The sequence below is a fragment of the Hipposideros armiger genome, unplaced genomic scaffold (assembly GCF_001890085.2).
Source record: "Hipposideros armiger isolate ML-2016 unplaced genomic scaffold, ASM189008v1 scaffold_478, whole genome shotgun sequence".
Classification (NCBI taxonomy): Eukaryota; Metazoa; Chordata; class Mammalia; order Chiroptera; family Hipposideridae; genus Hipposideros; species Hipposideros armiger.
In genome coordinates, this window is record NW_017731828.1 from 1,091,978 (window position 1) to 1,113,925 (window position 21,948).

General features: G+C 43.5%; 4 protein-coding genes across 4 annotated transcripts in view; all 4 read left to right on the forward strand.

The window, feature by feature from the left end:
• LOC109395592 (probable inactive serine protease 58) overlaps window positions 1-21,948 on the forward strand; it is a gene marked incomplete at its 5' end in the record, with an annotated part of 71,823 nt that overhangs the window by 17,599 nt on the left and 32,276 nt on the right. The window lies entirely within an intron of this gene.
• Window positions 2,604-3,554, forward strand: TAS2R3 (taste 2 receptor member 3). Its single transcript, XM_019666753.1, has one exon. The coding sequence runs from the start codon at window positions 2,604-2,606 to the stop codon at window positions 3,552-3,554; it is 951 nt and encodes a 316-aa protein (XP_019522298.1).
• Window positions 9,504-10,406, forward strand: TAS2R4 (taste 2 receptor member 4). Its single transcript, XM_019666759.1, has one exon. It carries the CDS (start codon window positions 9,504-9,506, stop codon window positions 10,404-10,406), a length of 903 nt encoding a protein of 300 aa, XP_019522304.1.
• Window positions 20,794-21,693, forward strand: TAS2R5 (taste 2 receptor member 5). The gene has a single exon (XM_019666754.1). It carries the CDS (start codon window positions 20,794-20,796, stop codon window positions 21,691-21,693), a length of 900 nt encoding a protein of 299 aa, XP_019522299.1.

The following is a 21,948-nucleotide window of genomic DNA, read 5'->3' on the forward strand; positions in this document are numbered from 1 at the left end:
GAGGCAGATCAGTTGCCGGCTTCTGGACGGCCGCTCACTGCGGCTGCTGGCCGCTCACGCTGGCTGCTGGCCACACACGGTAGCCCATGGCAACCCACCTGCCGTCGCTGGCGACTCAGGGCAGCCCAGCTCCAGGTTGAGCTGTTGTTCAGCATCTTAGCTGTGGAGGGCAGTATCACTGGGCCCTCATATGTGGGATCCGAACCGGGGCCCTCTGGCGTCCCAAGCCAGTTCTTAACCAACGCGCCACTCGGCCGCCCCTAGAAGCACCCATTCTTAATGCGATGATATTTAGCCCTAGTATGATAGTTTTAGTATTTATGTTAATAATGGAATGTTTTAACTGTGGGCTCATATCAGCAGTATACGTGATGGAATAATAGCAATGATAATAATGATGGTAGCCAACAAAGTCCCTTGGGAAAATGAACTCTGGTCACCAGCTAAGGTGGCATACATGGAAACACACTGTCCTGGGAAATAATCAGGAAAGAAAAAATATAGTTAACCGTAAATTGCTTCGTAATGACATAAAAAGGTACAAGTTCTAACCTTGGAAGGTGTGAAAATCATCAGACTAGTAAAAAAGTATGATCAGACATAAATGGTATGTAAAATGCATTCTGCTATGCTGCGTATTCTAAACTTTCACCTCATTGGATAATTCTAACACATGGAGAGGGGAATCTCATTAGTCAGTCTGTTCTCCTGAGGGGATATAAAGGGTGTTAAAAACAAAAATCTGAATCCAGAACGGAGGTCATGAGAAAGAAACTGAACAGGGTTGGTGGTCGGTTGTGGAATTGAGCCCTGTAACTGGGCTAGGGTCCTGTTCCAGGATTCCCAGAGACAGCTGGGAACCGGCCTTTTCTTATTGGTTTTTTGTTTTGTATGCTTTGTATTTGTTTTTCTCTTTAGTCTGCTTTATCCTAGAATAGTTTCCATGCTTTTTTTTTTTCTTTTGATCATTCTTACCATTGGCTTTAAAAAAAAATTTTTATTGGGGAACAGTATGTTTTTCCAGGACCCATCAGCTCCAATTCAAGTAGTTGTTTTAATCTAGTTGTGGAGGGCGCACCTCAGTGGCCCATATGGGAATCGAACTGGCAGCCTTGGTGTTATGAGCACTGCACTCTAACCACCTGAGCCAACCAGCCATCACCTCCTCCTCATTCCACAGCACAGAGTGCAGGAAGAACTTGGGGCCAGGTTGTGAAGTTGGCCTGGGAAAGCTGAGGGTGATTGAGGAGGACTGTGTTTATGTCCACGTGTACTCTGCATCATGTCCTGCACCATGTCATGCCGAGATTAATGGGGTTCACTTGGCTTAGGTGAGCGGCTCCTTGGCATGTATCCAGCAGAGACTATGTTCCATCCATTCCGATTTATCATCTGCCACTCTGCACGGTCCTTTTGAGGGGACCTAAAAGCACATCCCTCTGTCTGTCATTGGATAATGTGGCTGAACTCTCCCCACTTTGTATCTTGATTCTTAATGGCATTGACTGCTCGCCACCCCCCCAGATCCGTGTCTTTAAACAGCATTTATCACAACTCACTAGCAATTTGTAAAATCAAATTTGTAATATCAAGCAGCATTGAAAGCAATAGGATAGGATAGAGAACATCAGACAGCCACACAACTAGAAAGAGGAAATATGGTTTTGTGAAACCTTTGTGTTCTCACAAACACATATGTATTATATCTCTTACATACATATATTTAGATTGTGGCGTATATATGTTTTATATTAGTAAGATATATACATATATACAAGTCATATGAAAATGTACTATTGGTCATGGTCACAATTTGTAAGGCACTGTTTTCTGTAAATAAGCTTTCTTTGGTGGACAAATGATATCCGTGTGTAATCTCTGTCAGCTTCACTACTATTGACTTATCAATATAGTGGCCATGCACTCTGAAAATTCATATTTTAAATAGCTTCTGCGCTATACTTCATTGCTGTTATCATTCAGGTGTTTGGACAGCTAGGTATTTCTAATAATACTGCTCACTAGGGAAGAACTTGGGGCCCCTCAGTGAGGCAGACTTCAAGAGTCACATGTCTTAATTCTAATCCCGGACAGTGGCACTGGATGCACATTTGCTGTTTCATGCACTTCGGCCTTCCTCCGGGGTGACTCCGCTAGTGCCCCTTTGTGTGTGTGTTCCTGAGTCCTCCCTCTTGGTTGTGTATGTGACACTTCAGGTGACACTCACCTTTCTATGCAGTGTGGCTCAGGGCTATACTTCCTTTGAAATTGAGTCCCAGTGCTCCATCTTCTTTCGGAGTCAGACCTCTTCTTTCTCTGTGTGACACTGGACACTACTCTATTTGCATTTTAGCAAAGAGCTGCTGAGTTTAGATCACAGAGGTAATGTGACAATCCGTGTCACCTGTGAAGAAGATGGACTGACCTGAAAGAGCCGGAGAGGGTTCGGCACACTGTGCTCTACAACAGACTAAATTGGGAAGAGCCAAGAGACAGGTACAGTAAAGCAGCAGGTAGAGGTGATAGATTCACAAGGGAGGAATTTCAAATCAGCGAAGAGATTGCTCAGAAAGAACAGAGATCCGATCCGCCTACCAGCTGACATGTTGGGACTCAGCAAGTTGGTGTTTCTGGTTCTGTGCGTCACCCAGTTCATTGTGGGAATGCTGGGGAATGGTTTCATTGGGTGGGTCAATGGCAGCAGCTGGTTCAAGAGCAAGCGAATCTCCTTGTCTGACTTTATCATCAGTAGCCTGGCTCTCTCCAGGATTGCTCTGCTGTGGATTCTCTTGGTTGATTGTTTAATGATGGTGTTCTTTTTCCAACTCCATGAGGAAGGGGTAACAATGCAAATCATTGACGTTTTCTGGACATTTACAAACCATCTGAGCATGTGGCTTACCACCTGTCTTGGTGTCATGTACTGCCTGAAAATTGCCAATTTCTCCCACCCCACATTCCTTTGGCTCAAGTGGAGAGTTTCCAGGGTGGTCATTTGGATGCTGCTGGCCGGTCTGCTCTTCTCCTGTGCCAATGCCTTGTCTCTGATTCATGAATTTCAGCTCTATTCTGTTATCCGTGGAATCGATAGCACAGGGAATGTGACTGAACACTTTAGGAAGAAAAAAAATGAATACGAAGTGATCCATGTTCTTGGGACTCTGTGGAACCTCCCTCTCCTGGTCCTGTCTCTGGCCTCCTATCTTCTGCTCATCCTCTCCCTGGGGAGGCACACGCAGCAGATGCAGCAAAACGGCCCCAGCTCCAGCGACTCGAGCACCGAGGCCCACAAGAGGGCCATCAGAGTCATCTTGTCCTTCCTCTTTCTCTTCCTCTTTTACTTTCTTGCCTATTTAATTACATCATCCAGTTATTTCATACCAGGAACCAAGATGACTAAGATGTATGGAGAGCTCGTTACAATGTGGTATCCTGCTGGCCACTCCTTTGTTCTCATCCTGGGGAACAACAAGCTGAAGCAGACGTTTGTAGAGATGCTCTGGTGTGATTCTGCCCATCGGAAGCCTGGATCCAAAGGACCTTTTTCCCCATAGAATGGCAGAGGGGACAGGAGGGAGCCTGGGAGTCCTTCAGCCTGGCCCAAGGCTACGGAGCTCTTCCTGAGCGCCTCATGGCACCAGCTCTGTAGTGTCAGTGACAGACAGACACTACTGCTTTGCCCTGTCCCACCCAGGGACACTTCTCACGGCCTGTCTTTGTATGGTTGTTTGGGAGAGGGTGCAAAGTCTGTGGAAAATGTCAATGTAGTAAGAGCACTCTCACTGTCTAGACCTGGAGTTGGATTTTAATCACCATCAGCTCAACACAATGAGCTGATTGCTAGCTTTAATATACAGTGGGTACTTGCAGTGATCAGCTGATGTCCGAGTAGAATGGTGTAGTGGACTTGAGGGCAACAGCCAAAGCATGGCAGCCCCACACACTCGGATTTGAATTCTGGTTTTGTCCATTTCCGAAGACTTTTGGCCTTAGGTGAGTTGCTTTGGTCACCTGTCTGACCCGCTTATACCTTATTTTAAAACATGAACTGTGACATCTCAGGGTTTCAGAGATTTGTGAGACGACGTGTGCCAACATGTTAGCACAGCGTATTGTACAAAGCTCTCAGAAGCGTTATTGTGACTAAAGTGAATTGTGCAGCGACAGCAATTCCCACCAGATACGTCTCCACAATTCCATTGTGTGATGACAAAAGCAGTGGAATGAAAATCAAGACCCTTTGCTACTGGGTTCCAATCCAGTCTCCCAGTGATGAAGTCATTATACTCCCATTTTCAACAGTCCTTGCATCCCTTTGTTATTTTGCTAAAGCAAGTTTTCAAGTAATCTTTTTATTTTTCTAGATTGGGCAAAAGTCCAGGCAGTTTTGTTTAATGAACCCAGATGCCTAGCTGCTTTTAAAATTTCAGGTTTATAAAAAAATAATAATTTTTTAAATTTAATTACTTTTATTTTAATAAAATTACACAGGCATTGATTTACTTCCTGTCGCTGAACAGTGGTGACAAGTCAGTGATAATATGATCGCTTAAGGTCACAAAAAATTCTCAGACTTGTGAACATATTTGGTTGGCACACATGGCAATCCTGGCTCTGGATTTCTGTCACTAATGGGTCTGTCAGGTGTAGAGTTGTGGCCAGGACAGTGGACCTTGAAGCCAGAGAACCTGAGTTCAAATCCTGACCCTGGCCCTTGTGAATGGGGTGATCTTGAGGGAGTTCCTTCACCTCTCTCTCTTTCTCTTTCCTCATTTGTACAATGGGAATAGTAATAGTACTTTGTTGATGGGGTTGTTGGAAGGAATGAGTGAGTTAACTAATGAAAAATGCTTGGAGTCCTACATGGAGTACACACTTAATAAATACTGCTATTATTGTTGTTGTTGTTATCTTGTTATATTTTGACATAGCATGAAAGATCATCACATTACTTGGCATTTGGTCATATGTAACCAGAAATTAATTTTAGGATTGTTCTGGGATTTATATATTCATTTCTAAAATTAAGGAATAAAATACCTTTTGGTTTGCATTGTTTGCTTTCAAATTGGCATTTGCCTCTTGGAGTTGCTAGGAAAATTTCTAATTCTGACATAACTTAAGTTCCCTTTCAAAAAGTGTCTGCTGAAACTAAAAGAATGGTTTAATATTCATTCATAATTTACTAAACTATCAGGATTCTGAAACGGGTCCTCCTGTAATTAATAAAAACCTGTGCTTCTTTGCAACCGAGGGCAGCTTACCTATGGAAATCCATGCTGTCTCGATTGGCATCTGCTTTGTGAACCCCGACCTACACCCTGCTCTTAAATTCTCCCTCCCACTCTTTTTTTTTTTTTTTNGCCTTTACCCATCATCCATCTGTGCTCTGCTGTGCTTTGGCCCTCAGGGTCGTGTTTGTACATACAGCTGTGCGTTTGGACATTTTTTATTAATATTTTTTCTGCAGCCCCTGCCATTTGATAAAAGGCGGTCTAGCATAATAGTCCCGTGAAGGCTGTGCAGCCAGACAGTGGGATTGGAATCCCTGCTTTCCTCGCCAGTCCCGCGACCTCTGGCGGGTTTCCTTCCTAACTTGCCCTGCCTCGGATTTCTGTTGTTTTGTTTTCATGACTAAAACAGGGATAAGAATTATATCTACTTCATAGGGCTGCTGTGAAGAGCACGACAAATTGTGTAACTTGCTTAGCACACAGTGACTGGATCACGTGCTCAACACATAACTGGCTGCTGTTACTGTTGCTGAGATGATTTTAAGCAAGGCGTATTACTCTTCCAGTCACCACGCCCATCTCATCAGGTCTCATGCGGTGCTTACGCGGGCACATTAGCTTTCGTGTATTGTACTTGGCCTTGGTGGTTGGGAACGTCTGTGCCTTACTGAGATCGTATTCCACTTGCGAAGTGTTTGTTTTTAATCTTCCATGGCTTTGTACAATTAATCTGAGCACCTTTTGAAACTCACATGTCAGCTGGGCACCTACTCTATGCCATGCGTGCATATGGGCCTGGATATAGGGGTGAATGTCATGACCCCTGCATTGAAGGACCTCCAGTCTAGGAAAATGGGGGTTCGGTGGGGAGGGTAAGCAGGAGCCTGTGCAGCCAAGTGTGATATGACATGAGGAGCACTCGAGTCACGGTGGAAATAAAGTCGTGTGGGCACAGAGGAGAGTTTAGGTTCGTTTTCACCAGAGGAAACAGTGTGAACAGAGGTCCAGAAACTTAAAGGTGTATGAAGCAATGAAAGATAAAACATGGAAAGTGGGTTGGGGCTCAGTGGTAAAGGGCCTTGAAAGCGTACACAGGACATTGGCAGTGGGAGCTCTAGAAGGTTTTAAAATGGACATCTCATCAGAATTGTGCTCTAGAGAGAACGTTGAAGACAGGTGAAGGGGGCTGAGAAGGGGGACAGCCTGGAGACAGTTAGGAAGCCACCGAACAAGCCTAGAAAGGTCAGTAGAGTGGGGATGAAAGGCGGCACGAGGGGCATTTGGGATTCACGTTGATTCATTGTGTGCCGATTATGTGCCGGATCCTGGACGAGGCTCCGGGTCCAGGATGCTGACAGCTCCTGCGCAGAATCCAGTGGTGACAGACTAGATGGTGCTGGTGAGAGAAAAGGCAGGAAATTGCAAGGTGGTTCTGAAGCTCCTGCTTGGGCAGCTGTGTGGATAGTGACACTTTGTTTCTGAGACTAAGGGACACGGATGTGGGAGCAGATTTGAGAAGAGGAAAGATAATGAGTAGTTCTAAACATAACTGTAGACAGCTTACGTTTGGCAGGGTGACGATGAATGCGTCTGGAGTTCAGAAGAGAAGTTGAGACGAGTAACTTTTTTCTTTTGCCAAACACGTTGTAAACAGATTTTGTGAGATAACTTTCAAGTGTTGCCTGAATTCGAGCTTCCTGCTGTGGAAAACCATAATGTGGGAAAGAGTTCCGGTTGCCTACTTGTTAGACAGGACACCCAGGACTGGTTTTAATTGGGTAGGGTGAGATGACAGACAGAGGCCTTTGGCAGAAGAGTTTCTTACAGTTCCCAAGGGGGGCACTCGCCACCACGCAGGACCACACGAGGAAGCCCCCCGGTGGGTCAGGAGGCAGGAGCGAGGGGANGCAGGGGCTGCAGCCTACGCCGTTGCCCGTGACTCACGGCAGCCCAGCTCCAGGTTGAGCTGTTGTTCAGCATCTTAGCTGTGGAGGTCAGGCAGTGTCACTGGCCCTCATATGTGGGATCCGAACCGGGGCCCTCTGGCGTCCCAAGCCAGCTATTAACCACTCGGCCAGCCCACAGCGGTACCCTTTTGAAAACAATTCAAAGTTTGTAGTTCTTATTTATTCGTGACCAATCTCATTCTTTAAAGCCTTCATCAGCTAAGCTAAGTCATCCTTTTGTTTTGACTGTTTGCTCTTAAGCTTTCTTTCCCTACAGGTCTGCCAGGTAGCAGAGTTTGGATTCATGACTGTACTGCACCCACCCGTGGGTTTTCTTGGGCTGCAGTAAATATACATACGAGACTATCTCTGGCCACTGCAGATGGAGATAGTCCAGGGACCTGGCTCAGCAGCAGGCAATGTCAGGCAGAGTCATTTCTACCCATCATACATCTCAGGAGCAAGGAGAAGAGATCCATGTTTGGGTACAGGTGGGAGCTGCCCCAAAATAAAAACTTGGTGTCCCAAAGGTGCCAGTGTCTTTTGTAATAATTTCATAGACGTAGCTTCTGGGGCTGAGCCAAGGGCCACGCATGTAAGAAGTCATCACACTCCAGGAAGCTCAGAGCTGGGAGTCTCCCTAAGATACGTATATTTAAGTGAAGGTCAGATTCTCATGCAGAGGGAGAAAGGGCTTTGTCAGCACTTTTCCCACACCGACCTCCCAGAAGTAACTCCTGACAGAACCAACTTACTCGCTGGCCCACGTGATCACACCTTAATTATAGTACCTCCTGCTGTGGAGAACCCACAACTTGGTATATCACTCTTTGAATGAGGTCTGTTACTGCCCAGTACTGACTTTTCCCTTCTTCTATGACTTCTTATATGTACTCTATATTATTTATTCTATGGAAACATGGTATTTATAATATTTTAACTTGGTTACTTTAATGAAGCATTCTATTTTATAGGTAATGCAATAGAAATATGTGCCATGACATAATCTTCCCTTGCATAGCTTGTTCACTCTGTTTGCCTGTTTAACTGACCTGGGCACGCCTCTGTCAGTGCCCGTTAGTTGTATGAAAAGCTTTGGTGAGCAGCTGGGCTCCAGCTCAGGGAATTCTTCTAGCCTTCCCTTCCGGTCATCTGTGTTAAAGGGCCTCCTGAATTTATTTCCCCCTTCTGGACCTGGTAACCTTCATATCTTTGCTCCATCTCCTCACCTATTCCTATTTGGGTTTGGTAATAGGACTTTGGATGCCGGCTTGGTAACCTATCTGTGGCTGCATCCAGGATTGTACTTCAGTTTCACCCAACTGCTGGAGTGGATAAGAGAAGCCATATCTTGCACTCACTCATGGTTTTCGGTAATATCATTTGCCAGGCATATTGCGCCCTTTCCTGTCTTAGCCATTACAGAAAAACCAGGCAATACGTTGCCTACGATGCCACAAAACTGTAACTAAAGCTGTACTGTGTATCTGGTAGCAGAGTACTTTTGATTGCCAGTTAAATGTCTAACAGGAAATAGCCTAAACATTAACCCAGACCTCTAAAGGAACGCATGAAATGGCTGGCATTCCTTTTCCGAGCAAAAGCAGATCACAGCAAATGATTATGGCACAAATCTATATGTGTGACTGGCGAAGGAATGAAAAGTAAGGAATCATCATGAGAGGATGGAATTAACTAGAAAAGGCTTTCTCGAGGAAGTGTGAGGTCCTTGAACTTGATCTGTCAGATAACTAAATCACCACAAGTGCTGAGAGGTGACAGGGTAACGTTGGCATGGCCAGAATGACAGCTGCCATGTGAACAGATTAGAGAGGAGAGAAGTGTTGGATTCGGGTCATTTGTGGATGTGTGGATGGGGGTGGGTGGGTAGGAGAGAGGCCTGAGGACTCCCACCGTATTGTGGGGTTGCTGTGAAGACAAGCTGCATTCACCTTGAAACAGAGACAGAAATGGTGCTGGACTGGAGCTCTGTCATTTGGACTCTTAAGTCCTTGGAGCCATACTCCTCCCTTCAACTCTCCTCTTACAGGGGCGGACTCCCAGGTTCACCGAGGCTGTTTAAATCATGCATTTCTAAGGAAAACAGGATGTGAATGAAGAAATAGTAATGCAACCCTTGGAAGATTTGCATCTCAGTAAAAGCAGCTGGCTCTTAGGCCACTAATGGCTCATTTGCCACCGCGAGGAAAATTAAAAATGGAAAAGTCCTTCCTGGCTGGATCCTGGGGCCCCTTGCCCATTTCAGTATTTCTCCTGTTCCCAACATCAGCACCACAACTTGTGGAAACCTCCATGAGTCAAGATGCTCCAAATATTGTTTTTCGCTGCTGTGGGTATCTCACTGATTTTCAACGTTGTAGGACTCATTACGAACCTGTTTATTGCAGTGGTCAACTACAAGACTTGGCTCAAAAGCCACAGAAACTCCTCTTCTGATAGGATCCTGTTCTGCGTGGCCATCACCAGATTTCTTATGCTGGGACTGTTTCTACTGTACCTTATCTGCTTCTTCATCTTTCCAAATATTGAAAGGTCAGTCTATGCATCACTTTTTTTCCTGTTGTGCTGGATGTTTTTGGACTCTAGTGGTCTCTGGTTTGTCACCTTGCTCAACACCTTGTACTGCGTGAAGATTACTAACTTCCAACACCCAGTTTTTCTCCTGCTGAAACGAAATCTCTCCCCACAGCTCTCCAGGCTGCTGCTGGCCTGTGTGCTGGTGTCGGCCGTCAGCACTCTCCTGTATATTGTGCTTGTACAGACATTAGCCTATCCTGAATTTGTGCCCAGGAGAAATGGCACAGTATTTGACATCAATGAGCGTGTCCTGTCTTTGGTGATCTCTTTGGTCTTGATCGCATTTCTCCAGTTCATCATTAATGTGACTTCCGCGTCCTTGTTAATACATTCCTTGAGGAGACATATACAGAAGATGCAGAGAAATGCCAGTGGTTTCTGGAACCCCCAAACTGAAGCTCATGTGGGTGCCATGAAGCTGATGCTGTATTTCCTCCTTCTCTACATTCCATATTCATTCTCTGCCCTGTTCCGTAACCTCCCTCCTTCTATGGAGATGGAATTGGGAATCAGGTTTATGTATCTAATTATTTGTAATCTTTATCCTGCAGGACATTCTCTTCTCATTATTCTCACACATCTTAAACTGAAAACAAAAGCAAAGAAGATTCTTTCTTGCAAGCAGTAGTGGAATATTAGTAGTAAATAGTGGCTGGAGTCACTTCATGGTTTGGGAGCAAGATTTTCTCTGTTAGCAGTTTTCCCAGTGGTCCAGGAATTTGTTTATGGAATTGCTGATCTGACTTCCTAGGCCTTAGAGTGGCTGTATTTCAGTTTATTCTGCAATTTTTTTCACTAATATTTCAAAATTAAGCACTTTCTCTAAGGCACTTTTTGGAAGCATGACTTTCATGTATTTTGCATGGGCGTCGCATCCCTGGGTAACGGAAATCACCACATTGTTCTGTGGGCCACTGAGGTGTAGTGAGTTCTCCCAAATTAAGGGAACAGTGTAGTTCACGTCTATTGTGTAAGCCCTGGCCGTTGTTTATTTTTCTTTTTTGCCATGCAAGTGCCTGACTTAAGCTTTTCTTTTTCTTTTTTAATTGACATAACATTGGTTAATAACATTATGTTAGTTTCAGATATACAATATTGTAATTTGATATCTGTGTACACGATAGCGTGCTCACCACCAAAAGTCTAGTGTCCATTTGTCACCATACATTTGACCCCCTTGACCCGTTTCACCCTCCCTACATCCACCTTTTCCTCTGGTAACCACCAATCTATTGTCTGTATCTATGAGTTTGTTTTTGTTTTATTTGTTCATTTGTTTCTTTTTGTTTTATATTCCTATATATGAGTGAAATCATACAGTTTTTGTCCTTTTCCATCTGACATATTTCACTTAGTATAATACCCTCAAGGTCCATCCGTATTGTTGCAAATAGCAATATTTTACCTTTTTTATGGCTGAATAGTATTCCACTGTGTGTGTGTGTGTGTGTGTGTGTGTGTGTGTGTGTGTGTGTGTGTACACCACATCTTCTTTATCCATTCATCTGTCGATGGACACTTAGGTGGTTTCCATATCTTGGAAAACAATATGGATGTTCTTCAAAAAATTAAGAATAGAACTCCCATATGATGCAGCAATGCTTCTTCTAGATATTTCTCTGAAGAATATAAAAACAGAATTTGAAAAGATATCTGCACCCCTATATGCATTGCAGCATTATTTGATATAGCCAAGATGTGGAAACAACCTGACTTAAGCTTTGATTGCAGGGCTTCCACTTCAACGAATAAACACATTGCCAACCACACAACTATTAATAGATAAAGAGCCAGGCTGCCTCCCTCCATGGAGGCTCCTTTGTTTTATAGATATTTTGGTTGATTTCAATAACTGACCATTTGGGCCACATGGGTTTTTTTCCCTGCATTTTAAATTCCCGCTCTTACGTTTTAAATTCACCAATAAAAAGTGAGCTCTCAAAACCTCTCAGCCTCACCCTCTGCCCCAATAAAAGCAGCACCCGAGGCCTGTACACCTTCTTTCCTTGTGATCTCACTGTGTGGCCCCAAGTGTGCTGTGTAATTTCCCGGTTCTATACATAATAAACCTTTATTATTTCAAAGTTCCCTGATGGTTATTGCCCAAGGGCATCTTGTAGTCAGAATCAGAACCTCAGGGGCCAGTCCAGCCACAATATTGGTTATTGATAGGCTGAGACCAGCACACAACAACACTGTTAGGCAAATGTCAGAGGTTTAGCTGAGGAGCTCTGACTCAGCACTGGGGAAATGGTCATTGGGAACCATGGGATTGGCTTAAACATAGCAAGAGGATGCAAAGAGCAAAGGAGAAAGGGGTCGTTTCAGAGAGAAAAGGGAGGAAAGAGAAAGTTGAGAAGACATAGGTGTACATTCCGCAGATGTACAGAAAAACTGTCTTCAGCTTGCTGCCTGACAGTACCTGAATTTCTAAGTTTGTTTTAGAAAGACGGAAAGGGCCAGAGGTGATTAGCATTAAAGAAGCCCAATCCATGATAGTTCGAAGGACCTTCGGAGCTAGCCGAAGGTCAAAAGTAAGTGCCAAATAGTGAAACTAACGCAGTCTGAGTGCAACTTGACAGAAGGTTGTACCCCATCATCCGATATGGAATTCAGTGGAAAGCTAAGAGGAGCCACTGGACTGGTAGTGGGAGAGCCTGCTATTTTGGTGAATTTCTGTGATTTCTTTGTGAATTGATGCATTGAGTTGTATGGGCATCACACAGTTCTCCAGGAGAATGCTATTTCCCCCCCTCTGATTGGAACAGCAAAACTATGGCTAGAGAGGAACAAGAATCTGAAGATGAAATATTGATAAGTTTTGGAATGGGAACTATGGAATAATAATTTATATAGTTTTCTGGTGTTTATAAAATACTTATGTAATATTTGCACATCTCAAAATAATCTTATTAAGATATTCTCTTTATTAACAACAGCAACAAAAGAAATCTCCAAATTTTACAAATTATCTGATTTTCCTTATTTTGGCCACCAGAATCTTGATTGCAGTATTTAGTAAAAATTACCCAAACCAATATTTTATACTACAAAGCCTAGAGGTATTCATCACGTTAGAATCTTATGATTAAGAGATAAAAGAGTTATTGAGAGTGATTAAATGTACACTATGACATAAAAACTGTAAATGAGTAGCAGAAACCCACACGGTTCTCCAATATCTGTTCTCTTTCCCCTCTCTGCCATAGTCAAAATATTTGTAGCTACCAGAAATTAGGCAGCTGACTACATTTTGCAGCTTTCTCTTACAAATAGGTATTGCCATGTGATCAAGTTCAGCCAGTAGAGGATGAGCAGAAGTGATGTATGATTTCTAGGTGGCGCCCCTACCACAGGTATGCCCTCCCTTCCTGGGTGCTGGACGGTAATGCCTGGCCGTCTTGGACCATGCAGCTTAGGTGACTGCCTGGGGAACGGTGGCGTAATTACCCATCCTAGAGTTGGCTTGCTAGTACCTGCCCCTGTCACACCAGCTCTGGACTGTTCACACCTTAACTGCAGGACTGTTCATGAGAAGCAACCATCTCCCTTCTTTCAGACTCTGTGGTTCTGGGTTTCTCTTGTCTTAAATAACTTATGCTCTATCATAAGTACATACAAGAATGTATATCTATGATGAAGTGGTTTGGGGTTATTTACTCTCTTATAGTCAACATTTTTGTATGGCCCAAGAGAATACTTATAATATATTACTAAGTGCAATAAAAACGTATGTATGCAGTTTTTGCTAAAATAACATGAATATACAAAGGAAATTGCAAACAGCAATTATTGTTTTTATTTTTATTTATTTATTTATTTAAATGTTATTGGGGAACAGTCATGGTCCTTGGTTACACATTGCTTTCATGCTACAATTGCATAGTTGACTCTTTTAGGGAGGGCGCAGCTCACAGTGGCCCATGCGGGGCTCGAACTGGCAACCATGGTGTTATCAGCACCACACTCTAATCAACAGAGCTAACTGGTCACCCCACAAACAGCAATTGTTATTAGGTGGGAAGTTTTGAGTAATTTTTTTTTTTTTACATTTCCAAGCTTTCTATGATAAACATACATTTCTTTTGTAATCAGAAGAAAATGTACTTTAAAATATATACAGTATGTAAGTATCAATGTGTCTGTTTGTCTATCGAAGGTCATGTCGGGTGTTCTGGTGTCAACATCTTGTCCTCACTAAGAAAGGCGAGGTGAATAACCTTTCTTCCGGTTTGTCTGGATTCTTTTTCTTGTATTAGCCAAGTTCTGCTAATTCATGTCTTGATTATCCTTCACTGTTTTCATTTTTCCCCATGTGGGCTGGATGTGCTGTTTTTATATTAGGACTGTTTCTGTTATTTGAAGAGTCTTTAGTCTTTGCCTCAGCACTTGCCCAGAGTCCTCCCGGGGTGCAGTCTTATTAGTGCTGTGGGGTTGGAACTTTGCTGGGTCTCATGTGCTCTGCCACTAAGTACTTATTAACCAGGAATTAAAATTTGTTTTGGAGTTTGTTTCTTGAAGATATGATAACTTATAGACTCTCTAATAGAAATAAATGATAGCCTGCATTTCCTTCTGTTCTCTGCCTATTCAGGGAAGGAGTGGGGGAATGTTTAAAATGCCTTAAGAAGAATCACTTTCCGAAATGAAGGGTGTGTGCCAAGGCAGTTCCTGTGTAACACCATGAAACACCCACTGTGGTAGCTATCACCCGAGGGTATTGCCACTTAGCTTATAACTGCTGTGTGCCCAATATTGTCCCCGCTACATTCTCACGTGTTGTTTAACTGCTTTCTCACAACTTCTTTGGCAGTATAGGTATTATTATACCCATTATACAGATGAGAGGCACAAACAGGTTAAGTAAATGGCTCATTATAATAAATCTGGGAAGGGGTCGATCCAAGGCCCCAATATGTCTTCTGGTTCTAAAAATCCAATTCTGTTTTCTCTTATCACAAGGTGGGTGGAAAGATATAGGGATAGAGTAGTATCATGCCAATTATAAAGATTCATTTTCTAGAGGAAAAAAATATTCAAGATGATGTTTGAAACAGGGGTTGTCCAGCCTGAAAACTCACCCAAGGCTGCTGAGATATATATATTTATCTATTTGTATCTATCTATCTATCATGGGTTGGAGAAGGAGGTATGAGTGTTTTGTTTCCTTAGGTGAAATAAATGTCTTGGTGTCCTATGATACTGGGCCTTTAGTCCTGAAATTGATGTGAGATACATTTTTAAACCAACATGTAGTAACATTAAAGAAGAAACCATTTAAACATTTCCTTTAAATTCTGCTATTTTTAGGAAGGAAAAGACCAATAGAAAGATGAGGGGAAAGTAGATACAATTCATATAAGAACTAAATGAAATTCCTGGCCAGTTCAAGGATTTAAAAAATTTCTTTGTATTGCCTAAATTTCACTTAAACATGTGTGATTCTGGGTTTCCCTAATCATTGTTACCAGCATTTTGTTGATGAGCCATTTTCAGTTGTTTAAGGAACAAACCAAAAAACCAAAACAAACAAACAAAAAATAGAAAGAAGGGATGAAGAGGAAGGAGACATTAGTTTTGTAAAGCATGAATTGAACGTAACTTTTAAGGTAGCCCCAAATACCAGTCTTCCAGTGAAACCGAAGCTTACAGAAGGCATTTAAAATAACATTCCCAATAATGTCGTACTGGGAATGTTTTTCAAATTTTGTATGGGTGTGGGAGTAGAAGGGGGGAAATGGTAGTTTAACAAAATGCCCCCAGGAGTTTGGATAACTGGCCCATGGCCAGTTTTATTCCCTGAGGAAGAAAAAGGGGTGAAAGGAAAGTCTGCATGTGTGAGAATTTGCCTGGCATGGAAATTAACAACAAGGAAATGATAGGAGTTAATGGAGGTGGGGGCTGAGGAGGGTGGAGGTTCAGGACAGCAGCAGGGGGAGGGACACAGACGACACACCACCCTCCCCAGGGTGGATGGGGTGGGTATGAGGTCAGTCCTCTGGGGGAGTACTAACGGTGACATCGTGTCAGAACAGCTGGATTGTTCTGGATTATGGCTGTGAGGTGTACAGGGTATATAGAGTCTGGGAAAAGACATGACTGTAATTGTGTCAGCGGGAAGGAACAAAGGACCCTGGGTAAATGTCTCGATGTGTGTGCAGCTTGCTTGCAAATGAGGTGTTTAAACACAGGTACATACTTGATTTGTTTGGTAACATTTCTGATCTATTTTAAATACAGGAAAATTATTCCTCTCCATTTTGCTGCTTTCATAGTTAGGACAACAACTGTAGAATGATGATCTGAATTCAGGTACCTAAAGAGAAGAAATCGTTGAATATACTGATAATACTCAGAAAAATCTCTCTCGCTCCTATCTACCCATCTATATTTTTGGCTTTTGTCTGTGTTTCTAAAGATCTTTCTTCTTGCTTTCCAGAAATTCTGGAATGGTACAGAGCTGGTCATCTTCCTTTAGAAGCAGCAACTCAATTCATCCTATTTGCATCCTATGAATAATAGCAGACTTCAGGGGCTCTCCTAATTTATTGAAAGGCATGATTATGAAGAGAAATCAGCAGGGAAGGAAAGAAAAAGAACAGTCATTAGATAATGGCATTTTCCAGACACCAGGCTGGGTAATTTCATACGTCCTTCTATCATCGCAATAACCCTGTAAGGTAAACGTTATAAGTTTTATGAAGAAGAACCTAGTTTATGAAGGTTCCTTGACTTGATTGACATGTCTAAGGCCACACCTGCTAACTGGATGAGTTGGAAAGTAAACCCAAGCCTGTCTGACATTGAAGTGCATCGCCTTTCTATGAATGGCCACAGGTGCCCATTTACAAAGTCCCCTTACAGGGAGCTAGTTGTGAAGCGTGTGTCCCACTGAGGCTGGTGCTAGCATGAGCCTGTGAGCTCTTGGCTTTGGATGAGCAGGTATCCTGAAAGCCCTGCCTGCCAGCTCTGCAGTTTGACTCTTTTCTTAGCATGATTCTTGCAACGTTACAGAAGAACCTCAGTCTCCTAAGTCTGGAAAAATACAATTCTCAAATTTCATACAAACAGCTTTCTGTAACAGTTTTATATAACTTTTCAAAATTAAAGTTTGAATTTTTTAATTTTATTTTTCGGAAAAGTGGCCGAGAGTACAGAGAGCTCCCCTGCTCACCTCACGCAGTTTTCCTCGTGTTACTATATCACACAACCTGGTACATTTGTTAGAACGAAGAAACTTGTATTGATATTATTGACTGTGAATAGCCTACAGACCTTAATCAAATTTTGCCCGTTTTCCCACACAGGATGTTTCTTTTCTTTTTCTTTCCCCGGATCCAGTCCAGGATTTCATGTGGCATTTAGTTGTCAGGTATTCTTAGTCTACTCTCATCTGTGATATTTCTCAGTCTTTCCTTGTTTTTCATGACCTTGACAGCTTTGAAGATTACTCTTTCTGGCATTTTATAAAATACCTCCCAATCTGGGTGTGTCTGATACTTTTCTCACAATTAGGCTGGAACTATGGGCCTTTGGGGAAGAGTACAACAGAGGGGAAGCGCCCTTGTCATCGTGTCACCTTGAGGACAGGATCTCTTCATGACTCATCACTGGTCACCTTACCCTTGATGGCTTGGTTAAGGTGCTGTCTGCCAGGTTCCCCACTGTCCTAGCTCCCTTTGCTGACTCTCTCATTCAGAAGCAAGCGTCTCAGTCCAGCTCCCTCTCAAGAGAATGGGGATTAAGCCCTGCCTCCTAGAGGGTCTCCCAGCTCTTGCTGCTGTGCTTCTTTCAATGCTGCCGCTGCCGCCATGTTCTTCCTCAAAGACGGGGATCCTTGCTGCACGCCGTGAGTGCATTCCTTCTCCTCCCTCCCAACACCTGGATTCTGGGATCCAAGAGATGGGCCGACCCAATGAGCAAGAGCACCCCTCTTCAAAAGGCGGTGGGGGAAAGAAGCTGGAAAGACCTGAGTGTATGTACATTTACAGTTCTCGTTCCTGTTACTCTTGCTTATGTGTAACAATGTGCTTGAGCTGCTCAGTTTCTAAACTTCTGGACTCCTACAGTGCATTAAGAGAAGAATGAATTTGCTTAGGAGACGAGTTGCCTTCATGCGATCTAGTGTCAATATAGGCACAATGCTGGGAAGCATTGGAAAGACTGCCGTGTATACAGCAGTACAAAATGTTTGAGTCCTTGGTACGTGTCAGACATAGATATGGATACAGTTGTACTTAGTCTTGCAGCATGGTGGAGGGATGGCATTTTTATTGTTTTTTATTTTATTTTATTTTTTTTGGCAAAAATGTCAGACCTGAGTCTTTGAAACCAAAGTCCTGTGGCTACTTCTTCCTCCTTTACTTGGGTTAGCTTCTTCCCATCGTCTCCAGCTCTTCGCCTCCAAGCTCATCACTGTCTCCTCTGGAGACACTTAGGGCTGCCCACACTTCTCTCCATTGTATCCCAGTGGTCATGAGGAATCAGGCGTAGGGAATTCTGTGGAAGGTGGCCTGTGCTTGGAGATCCAAGAGGCCAACACATGGGAGAAAGACCTTGTTAGCTCTTAACTCTAGGTCATTGCCAGCAGTAAAATTAATGCACTGTAAAATTAGGTAAAATTAATTAAAATTTTTGTTCTCAAGTCTTCTAATTTCTTCTTTGATTTCAAAATAAAATAAGAAGGTAACATGAAAAACAGAATAGAAACCAGGGTGATTGTTCTCTAAGCAATGCAAAGTACATTATTTTAATAAACTCCAGAATTCAAAACTGAGTTTTCATGTTTTGCATGGAAAGTATCACATTTTTCTAAATTACTGCAGATAATCCAGTTTTCTTTGCCAATATACTGACTGTCTCCCTTGATGGAAAGGAAGTAGAAAATAGCTATAATTTTCCAATAATGTGTGTTTTTTTAAAAAAGACAAACCTGTGCATTAATTGCTAGATCATTTTTTAGGCAAGCATTTTTCTTATTGGAAATAACTAATTATCTCAATTCCCTATGTGGTTTAGCCTTTTTTAACACCAGTAGTAAAGTAGCCTGTCAAGAAACCATCTTTAGATTGATGGCAATTTTTTTTTCTGGCTGGTGGCAGGTTGTGACCTCCTCTGCATCTCCACAGCTGCAGCCAGAGTTTTTAGGCACCTGGCCTTGCAGCTGGGTGGAGATGGTGCCTAGTGGGTGCTAGAAGCAAGGGTGCCCGTTGCCCATGGCTGTGTTCCTGTGCCTGGTACATTGCCTGGCTCGTGATTAGTACTTGTAAATCTTATCTGAGTGAATGGAAATCCAGTCCTACCATCCGTTGTATTATTAGCGAAGCAGCTGAGGTCCAGAGAGGGGCTGACCTATGAAGAGCACCCGGTGGGACCAGACAGATGGTCGGCCTTCTGCCCTAGTGCAGAAGGCTTTCCGCTACCCCTGGGCTGCCTTCCTAAGAGCTGGTCTGGCTTCTTTCTTCTTCCTAATCTAATCTCTTGTTCTCATTTCCTCACAGTTGTTTCTAGCCTGGTTTGAAGCCTGTGCTGGTTTTCTAGTTCCTGTGTAACAACACAGACTTAACAGCTTCAAGCGACATACACTTATTATGGATGAAGAGTTTGGGGCACAGCCTAAGTGGGCTCTCTCTGCAGGGTCTCACAAGCTGCAATTAAGATGCTGTCTGTGTTGTACACCTGAAGCTAATATAATATTGTATGCCACCGCTACTTAAAAAAAAAGAAAAGAAAAAGATGTCTGAGGTTCATCTTTTCTGGAGCTCAGGGTGCTCTTCCAAACTCACTGGTTGTTGGCAGAATTCAGCTCCTTGCGGTTGTAGGACTGAGGTCCATGTCGTCTCACTGGCTCTCAGCTGGGGGCCAGTCTCAGCACCAGAGGTGCCCTGCAGTTTCTCACCATGTGGCTGTCTCACAACATGGTAGCTGGACTCTTCAAGGCCAGTAGTTCAAGTCCCTCTTCCGAGACTGGAACTTACTAAGCCAGGTCCACCTAGGGTTTTTGATTAACTCAAACTTGAATGATATGGGACCTTAATTATGTCTGCAAAAGCCCTTCATCTTTGCCATATAAAAGAACCTAATCACAGATGTGACAACCCATCTTATTCACAAGCCCCACCCCAGCTCAAGGATTACTCAGGGTGTGTACATCAGGGGATGGGAATCATTGGGGCCATCTTGGTCCCCCAAACACATTTGTGTTGGGCTGGTTCTAGGGAAGTTCCAATCTGGACAATAAATGAAGCACTTTCCCTATGTTTCTTGGTAACTGTGCTAGTCTTTTTTAACTTCTTTGAGCTCATCTCCTTCCTCTAAGACTTTGATGTGAGATATATGCTACGTCAAGTGCATGTGGACAATTGATTATAAAGGGCAGGTGACCTCAAAGACCCTGATTGGCAGGAATGGCTCTTCTACATGACCTCCTATATTTTTTATTATTTGGCACTCAAATATAATATGTTTTGGTTCTCTGTTTTCTTCCTCCAAACTTCCCCTACTTCTCTCTTTGGTGATGAAATATATTTGGAATTTCTTGAGTATTCAGCTTTCATGCTTATATGTTCAGAGTTCTTTTTATGAAAATAATTTTTTTTTCATACATATGTGCTCACATCTAGCAGCCTATAGAACTTGGGAATGTTTTGATTTAGCCTTTCTGGTTGGGAGGTCTTACCATATTATGTGCTGGCGTCTAGACTGATGGCCTCTGAGGGGGAGAGTTAGTGTCCATTGGACTGTTTCAGATCTCTGAGTCTAGGCTCTGAGTTCACTCCTGTGGATGCAAATACACAGGGCATCATAACTTCTAAACTTGGTGTTCCTGGTCACAGCTGTTCAGTCTCTACTTGAGGACAAGTTACAGAAGGGCAAGACCAAATCCACCTTTTGTGGGGTGAAAATATACCGTGCGTGTGGCGTCGTTCTCGGGGGGCGGGGTGTGAAGCTCAGCCGGGAGCTGCACACATTCACACACAGGCACCAAGACAGCAGCGAGACACTCTTCCCTGGCCATGCAGACTCCTGGCATCGGACTGCTGATGGCAGTGGCAGTGGTGGAATTTCTCATTGGCCTGGTTGGAAATGGAGTCCTCGTGGTCTGGAGTTTTAGAGAATGGGTCGGAAAATTCAAGGGGTCCTCTTATAACCTCATTGTCTTGGGCCTGGCTGGCTGCCGATTTCTCCTGCAGTGCCTAATTATGGTGGATTTAATCCTGTTTCCGCTTTTCCAGCACAGCCACTGGGTTCGCAATCTCAATGTCTTCTGGGTCGCGGTCAGCCAAACCAGCCTGTGGTTTGCCACTTTCCTCAGTGTCTTCTACTGCAAGAAGATCACAACCTTTGAACACCCTGCCTACCTGTGGCTGAAGCAAAGGGCCCATTGCCTGAGCCTCTGGTGCCTTCTGGGGTGCCTCCTGATCAACCTGTTACTTGTAGCTGATGTTGGCTTAAAGCTCCAAAGTCCTTCCCAAGGAAACGTCAGCATTCTGTACCCTTTTGCAAGCTGGCACTATCTGCGCATATTACAGCTCAATGCAGGAAGCTGGTTGCCTTTCACGGTGTTTCTTATATCCTCTTGGATGCTGATTGCCTCTTTGTGTAGACACCACAGGAAGATGAAGGTCTACATGGCTGGCAGGAGGGATGCTCGGGCCCAGGCTCACATCACGGTCCTGAAGTCCTTGGTCTGCTTCCTTCTCCTTCACATAGCTTACGTTGTGGCCGCCCCCTACTCCATCACCTCCAAGTCTTCCCCTGCTGATCTCTTCACTGTCTTCCTCTCGGAGACATTCATGGCTGCCTATCCTTCCCTTCATTCTGTCATATTGATCGTGGGGAATCCCAGGTTGAAGCAGGCTTGTCAGAGAACCCTGCGGAAGATTGCATGGGCCTGGAGGTCCTGGGGCCCATGAGCTGGAGAGAGAGGAGTGGTTCGGGTACTCTTTGGAGACACTTTTTTGATAGCTCTCTGTGAGGGAGCTGAGTTTCACATCTTTAGCAATGTTCCTTCTTTCACACCAAATCAACAAATGGACAATAGGAAATACAGAATAAAAATCAATACTATTTCTCTTTTGGCAATGCAAAGCACATTATTTTAATGTATTATAGAAATCAAGGCTGGGGCTTTATGTTTGGTAAAAAGGGGTGTTGTATTCTGTTTATAT